This window comes from Lagopus muta, chromosome 3 (assembly GCF_023343835.1).
Source record: "Lagopus muta isolate bLagMut1 chromosome 3, bLagMut1 primary, whole genome shotgun sequence".
NCBI classification, from domain to species: Eukaryota; Metazoa; Chordata; class Aves; order Galliformes; family Phasianidae; genus Lagopus; species Lagopus muta.
Window position 1 is genome coordinate 84980829 of NC_064435.1, and position 7598 is coordinate 84988426.

Genomic DNA, 7598 nt, shown 5'->3' on the forward strand with positions numbered 1-7598 from the left:
TTTAGGGTGTGACATCCACTGATAGGTGAGTAAAAGGACTTCTTGCTCCCCTCAACTCATTGCTGCCATTGAACTCAGTACTCCACTGCTGTATATCCTATATAAGTAAAGAGTAAAGCACAGTTGAGACACTGAAGATTTTGACCCCCAAACAACCTCCACTCCAGCCAGCTGTGTGGTTTGTAACATTCCCAGCACATCCATGCCTGGCACTGCCCAGGTGTGAGCAACTCACCTCAGCCAGAAGAGATCCCTCAATGGGATGCCAGCCCATTGGGCTTTCAGTCTGCAGAATAAAGATTTGCCTACCTAAATTCTCTTTTCCTTCATTACTATGATGTACTTATTGAGTTCTGGAGGCACAACTAAACTCTGATTTAAGTCTGATAACTCAGTCTATGTAGTTTTCCTTTCCCAGGTCTAAAAAAGTAGCACTCTTTCCATGCTTTCTTCATGCTATCCACTATTGGCAATATTTAACTTCTTTCTAATTTCAGAGTCTGCTTTGAAAAGACTAGCGTAGCTTCATTATTTTAACATAACTGTAATTATTTTAACAATTCATTTCCTGCAAATAATTAAATTTTAATAAGTTAAATCACTCCTTAAAAATGTTACATTCAGAAACAACCTGAGCAACAGCATGGAGCTTCTCTGAAGCCATGGCATGGTCTCAGGATGAATTCAGTGCAAAAGGAATAATCTCAGTTTATATAGATCCCACCCTCGGTGGAATAAAAATACAACACCAAAACCAACACCTACACAATAAAATAGGAAGTGGAATGTGTAGAACTGCCTAAATACTCAGCTTTTAAGAATATTAATGTATTTTATTCTTGAATGGCTAAAGAAAATTTCATAGCAGGGATGGAATTTTCCATTCAGTTTCATACAGTGGATTAAAAATATTCTAGGGCCATTACAAAAATGCCATTAGGTTTTACTTACAGCACAGTCAAAAGAGAACTGTGATTTAACTGAGACTAGAAATTCAGACATAATTTTACATGCTTTCAGCATTGCTCCCTGCAGATTGGGTTATCTATGGGTTAAGTGCCCAGAAACAAGGGAGGTCACAGTGTGAAATATGTTTGAAAACCTGGAATTCATTTGATAACTTTTGTTAAGAGAATTAATAAAACACTGCACGATTGGCCCAGCATCTACAGATCCACCTTCATTCTTACTTTCTACTGTAACAACGCTCAATCTACTACATGTGGGTTTCCACTGATCCAAAACAATGCAATTGTCACTCAGGCTCAACGTTGTTAAATGAAATGTTCAGAACAAGAAATACATCTTGGGCAGTGGCCAAAGAAAGAGCGTAATTAAGCAGTTTAAAATCAGCTTGCTGTACTTCCCCAGAGAATTGTTATATGCTCCTTTCAGCACTACAAAATGAGACGTCGTTGCGTAACGTTTAAGTTGTATATCTTTCCTATGTCATGCTGTTGACAAAGTTTGGTATCCTTCATGGCATAGAGGTCCCAAAGTCAAGTCTTAAGTAGTCACTACACAAAATATCACTTTAGATTATGAGTTACAATGTGGAAGTACTCAGCACATCAATGGCTGTAGATCAATAAAAGATATTGTGTTAACAAAGGCCCCTAGCTTAATCTTCTGCTCTTCCACTTAAAAAGTGATTTTTGAATACCATCAGAAGACAACACTCATAGAGGGGTTCACTACAGAGACTGAGGTAAGGACAAGAAGGTAAAAATAAAATATACCCCATACACACAGAAAGGATCACAAAAACATATGAATGTTTGTAACAGGTTTTACTTGTAGAAAAGCAACATTTCAGCATCGTTTCACAATAAAAAGATTTGTTTGGTGTTACACAGACATGATATATCAACTCAGGATACAGCAGGTAAAGCATACTGTAGTACTTGGTATAAAAGTTATGAGATACAGTGCTGTATTCAGCCAGTTGTTTCTGGTGACACTGCATGGTTGCTTGCCTAATTACAGATCCACTCTACTTCATATATGTCATCAGTATATTTTGGGATATAAAAATCAAAAGTATCAAAATGCATTGAAATGTGTTTCAAAAAAACAACCAGGACCAAATTCTCACTGCACAGTAAGAGCTCTACCAGATTCTTGAAATAAATGGCACTTCGTATGTAACTATCCATCCTCATTTTCTTGCTTCTGTGTTCACAGTGTCATTATCAGGTTTTTTCATGCAGATGATAAGCAGTAAAATGAGCAATTACTTTTCATGGGGCTTCTCCACCATCTTCAGTGCTAATCTTCCAACCATCAGCAAACTGTATAAGGTGAAAAAGACCCAGTAAATTCACAGAACTAAACAACAAGTGATAACTTAGCAACTCATTTTCAAATATTTCTCATGTAACAGGTGCAGAGAAACAAAAAAGATGCAGAAAATAAGATTTACTCCATCTCGGTTGAATTAAGGAAGCCCCAACAAAACCAAAACAGTACAGTGTGTTGTACCTGACACCAGCAATCAGCCCCGCAGGCATGAACTTTCCAGAGTTGTAAAACCTTGTTCCCATTACGGCAGTCAGTGTTCCAGATGTAACTGAAATGAAAGGTTAAAGAGTTCGGTCAGAGGAGATGTACGTGTGTAAGAGAGATGCTGCAGTTCAGAACAGAAATAAGTAAAAACCAAGTGAAAAGTGGAAAGGGTTATTTCACATGATGGATCTAAAAAAAAAAAGGAAAATAAACTGCAAATTTTGGAGTGCCTCAGTGCATGAAGAGCGCATATTCTATACCAGCTTCTGGCAGATGCTGCACCCTGTGCTTCTGCACACACACTGCAAGTTTGTTTGTCAAAGTGAGCTTCTTTAGAGACTGGAAATAACCTACAGCATGTTACCCTGGAACTCGACTCTTTCCCAGCAAAATGCTAAGCCTGCACATGTAATTTCCCCACTTCTTGTAAGAGGGAGATAGCATTTTCTTATCTGTTACCAACCCTTTAGAGCCCCGCTTCACCTACTGTAAAGGTCAGAGATAGCTATCCACCCTGACCACCTGACACTGAGAAAAGTGAAGGAGTTTCACCCAGATAGTAAAATAGAAAGGGCAATCTCTAGAACACCGGATCTTGAAGATATTCCAAAGAAAACTACATGGAAATGGTGCCGATGAAATGCTTAGCATGGAGCTGCTATCCAGGGGTAACAGCTGCATGTAACAATGTGCTTGGAACAACATGTTATCTGGTTGCACTGCTTCTGTGTGATAGCTGGGCTGGCAAAGCCCAGCTCATTTCAGCCCTAGTCATGGCATTCTTCCTCCCTAACGCTACTCTAAATATTGTCACTGACATCTAACAGTCTTGTTTAATTACACATGTAAAAGATTGGGACCACAATCCAACAAGAAGAAAAGTATTTCAATATTCAAATGCCTCCAGCTCTGATCAGTAGCCAGTATTCAGAATGTGCACACCAAACGAAATGCATTTTTGTCCAAAACATACCTTCTCCAAAAACCTCAAAGCGTGAAAGGGAGAATAAAAAAGCCTCTGTGTGTTACTGAACTATCGAAAAAGTATCTGACTGTCACTGACATTTGGGAAAATACTTGGTCTCAGTCCAGTTCATCTGGCTGTGCTCACAGCTGATGCCACTCGATGAGGCGTGACTGTGCACAGCCTCTGACCTGTCTAGTAGCTGGGGAAATGGAAGTGAGCTGCACTGCAGACAACGCTAAAACACAGAAATGCTGAGCCCTCTCCTTTCACTTCCAACTTCCATATGTATGAAAAAGAGTGAGGTGCTATGGCACAGCCTCAGCAAATGAACGCTCTGTCAGTGGCACCCCTTTAAGCATGAAGTAAGCAGTGATCCTCGGCCTGTTGGCTTCTCAAAGGGGAGCCCCAGTTCTGAGAAGGAGGAAGAAGAAGTAGAACTCCTGAACCTTGCTTCTGTTAAACCTCCAGAACCGTGCACACATCTGTCAAACATAAAAATAAGCCAATTACAATCTCTGCTATTTTCAGCAATAAGAAAATAACCTGCTGGGGGCACAGGCAGCCTGCAGGGAAATCTCTCCTCCTGAAGCTCCAGACTCATGCTGGCTGCTGAACATTGGATCCAGGCAAAAAGAGGACGTGCAGAGGTTGGACATCAATTTACTAGAATTTTCCTTTCACTGTGATCTTCCAAATACCCCAGTGTCAGACAGGTGCATGGTGGCATCACCAGTTCAGCCAGTCCAGGGGGACTGCACCATGGCTGGCACCAGAGAACAGTCACATGCTGTGGGAACAGCGTCTTCTGCAGATCGGGAACGGAGAGAAAATACAGCTAACACAAAGACTGGCAAGAGAATTACACCAACAATGCACTCCCACAAGCATCTGAGATGTAGCAGCCTAAAATCTAAGCAATGCAGACAGCTCGTGTTCCAGAGAGAACAGTGCAGATTGGCCACTATTAGAGATTTTCACTGAACGTAAGTTTAAAGTTCTGTTTTAAACTAAATTTATAGTACTATCAGTTTAATTCCTCAGCAAAAACCTGTAGGTGTTCATCTTTAGTATCCAGATGTTTTAGGGTAAATATACTCCTTTGTAAATAAAATGCTAAAAGACTTACTCAGAGAAATCCAAACATTGCTTGGATTCTGGGAGAGCTGATAGGCACCCAGTCCAGCCAGACTTCCAAAGAGCAGCCCAGCAGCCAGCGATGGAACACTGCCTGAATCAAGAAAAGACAACACATTTATTGGAAGCTCAAGAACAAACTCATTACTTGTTTTGTAAAACACTATAAATAACAAAAAATGTGGATATTCATTGTTGTGAAACAGAGAAATGGGGGAGGGGAAGGGGGGTGTCTCATGAGATTTTAAGGCCATGCTGACCTGAACCAAGAATCATATCAGATACTCTTGCACGTGATACGAACAGCATCAGTATTTAAATCCTTAAGTCATGAATGTATTTATGGCAGAAAGACCAATGAGAAAAGTGAAAGAACTGATGTTTTCTTTTTGCAGACAAAAGTACATTGTTTCAATGCAACGATTCCAGAATTTCTTGAAAAGCAGTGCATGTTTAAGATCAGAAAAAAGAGGTGAGAACTGAACGAGGTGGGAGGGATTTACACAAACAAGAAGTTTCCAAAGTAGAAAGGAGTCAAACACCCTGGGCTCACCTCGATCAAGGGATCAAGTTCTCAGCACAAGTGATAATCCTGAGCTACACAACACTAGTAATTTGTTCATTGAGCAGTGAAGTGACAAGACCACTGGGGGGTGAATGCTTTCAGTCAGGCAAATGGAGAGTTCAGGACTTACTGTTTATGATCTGAATTCCCACAGCCACGTCCTCCCTGCCCAGTCAGACGTCTCCCACACCATCATGGCCTCAGAGTAATGCTGAAGAAATTAGTTACTGAAGTTCTCAGTATTTGCGCCAGGGGAAGTTTAGGTTGGGTATCAGGAAACACTTCTTTACAGCAAGGGCTGTTAAGCACTGGAAGAGGCTCCCCAGGGAGGTGCTTGAGTCACCATTCCTGGGTGTGTTTAAAAACCATTCGGATGTGGTGCTCAGGGACGTGATTTAGCAGAGGGTTGTTAGGATAGTATGGCTAGGTTGTGGTGGGACTCAAGGATCTCTAAGGTCTTTTCCAACCTGAGCAATTCTATCATTCTGTTGTCTCTCCTGCTCTGAACTCCACTTGCAGCCCAAAGGAAGAAGCAAGCCAGCACAAAGCAGGCTGGAGTGGGCACGAACACCTGTGTAGCCGTATCTACTGGGATGCTTCTTGGTGTCTTCCATAATGAACTCATACACCTTCGTATTGCAAATATTATGTAAAAGGACTTTCCAAATAGAAAGAGTTTCAAGAGAGATGAATCCACACCTATGCCCAGAGTAGGGCAAAGTGGGGAAGCGAAAGCAACAGGGTGGCAACTCAGCACGTGACAGGGAGTCCGGGAAAGGACCGAGCTTAACAACAGAAGAGCATTTCTGAAGCGAGCCACGCCAGTGCAGCCGCACCGCCCAACGCCGAACCGGGCTATCGGCGCTCCGCAGGAGGCGGACTGCGGCTTATCGGGCCCAGCAGCAGCTCTTCCGACGGCACCGCGCCCCGAGCCCCGCTATCAGCGCCCGGCACAGCCTCTCGCTTCTCCCCCTCGGGACCGCGAGGTGGGGGGCTGTCGGAACAAGCAGGGAAGAGGGTCGGAAGGCGCTTCCAGCACCGTACCTGCTTTAGCGTAGCCAATGAGCCCTCCCGATGTCACCAGAGCGGCGTAGCCGAACCCGATCCAATCCACGGCCATGCTGAAAACCGGAAAATAAACTGGGGGGAGGGGGGAGTCGTTCTAAACGCGGTTGGGGAGGGAGGCAGATAATAACAAGGATATTTGTTTGCCGCGGGAGGACCTGCCCGAACCCGAAGCCAAGAAGTGACACGCAGGATGAGCTGGGAAAGCAGCCGTGGGGCCGGCTATGGGGCTGGCTATGGGGCTGGCTATGGGGCTGGCTATGGGGCTGGCCGTAGGCAGGAGCGGAACCCGGCCGTGCCCACCTACCGGCCTGCAGCGGGGCGGAGCAGGGCGCCTTGCGGAAGGGGAGGTGAAAGGGAGTCGCATCGCGGAGCCGCCCCGTTCCGTCCGATTCGAGGGAGAAGCGACAAAAGAGCCCGCCCGTGCTGATGGGTGGGAATGGTCCGTGTCTTCTCATTCGGCTGGAGTTGCGAGTAAAGCGCCTGGGGTGCTGAGGAGGCCCCCAAGCTGCTGCTCCTGGTTTGCTTCGGGGTTCTTGTGGCGTTTTACCACTGCCACCCATCTCGCTGTTCTTAAGGCAGGATGAGCTTTTTCATTTCTGGTACCTCTTCGGGTCAGCCTCTCCCAGGTGACACCGATAGGGCGAGAGGGAACGGCCTCAAGTTGCACCAAGGGAGGTTCAGGTTGGGTGTTAGGAAAGATTTCTTCTCCTCGGAGCGGTGAGGCACTGGAATGGGCTGAGGTGGTCAAGAGTTGTGTGGATGTGGCACTGAAGGACATGGTTACTGGGCATGGTGGGGATGGGTTGGCAGTTGGACTTAATGATCTCAGTTGTCTTTTCCAACCTTACCCATTCTGTGATTCTTTTTCTCTGCTGCTGCCTTCTGTTGTTCTAGCTAGTTCTCTGAAAACCAGAATGGAAAACATTCTGAAAGGGACAGCGTGCACCAGAGAACAAACTGCAGTGCTGCCAAGCACTGGTTGGTGGCCAAGCATGCACTCAAGGTATATGAAACAAGTTTTGCTTCCAAGACTTTCTGCATTTCATCTTAGAAGCTGTTTGCACTGGATTTCTCAGTCTGTTCACAAATTGTTCTGAATCTGATAAGATGTTAGTACCAAGGGAGTTTGGATTTTTACAAATGTGCAATTTGATTCATAAGCCTAAAGCTCCAAACCAAAGATCCATGGAAGTTTTGCTTTTTCATTCTTAAAATGATGTGCAGACTGGGTTTTTGCTGGTGTTCATGACACCTGGCTTCAATAGCAGTGATGCTCATGGCCATGGGCTCATGTATTTGAAATTTCAGTGGAAATTGCTCTACTAGTGGCAGCCAGTTTGCTAAGCACAGACATAAGGC

General features: G+C 44.3%; 1 protein-coding gene across 1 annotated transcript; it reads right to left on the reverse strand.

The window, feature by feature from the left end:
• Window positions 1-1771: 1771 nt before the first annotated feature.
• LOC125691311 (transmembrane protein 14C-like) lies at window positions 1772-6585 on the reverse strand. The gene is made up of 4 exons (XM_048940558.1): window positions 6216-6585; window positions 4599-4700; window positions 2482-2569; window positions 1772-2291 (listed from the first exon to the last, which is right to left on the reverse strand). The coding sequence occupies exons 1-4, from the start codon at window positions 6289-6291 to the stop codon at window positions 2234-2236; spliced, it is 324 nt and encodes a 107-aa protein (XP_048796515.1). The 5' UTR covers window positions 6292-6585; the 3' UTR covers window positions 1772-2233.
• Window positions 6586-7598: the final 1013 nt, after the last annotated feature.

What these genes read in the sequence shown, in the direction of transcription:
- LOC125691311 (XM_048940558.1), bottom strand. Translation starts at nt 6,291, where the DNA reads ATGGCCGTGGATTGGATCGGGTTCGGCTACGCCGCTCTGGTGACATCG. An exon ending in CATTGGCTACGCTAAAGCAG is followed by an intron (nt 4,701 to 6,215) that starts GTACGGTGCTGG and finishes TTCTTGATTCAG; the next exon opens with GCAGTGTTCCATCGCTGGCT. An exon ending in GGGCTGATTGCTGGTGTCAG is followed by an intron (nt 2,292 to 2,481) that starts GTACAACACACT and finishes CACCTTATACAG; the next exon opens with TTTGCTGATGGTTGGAAGAT.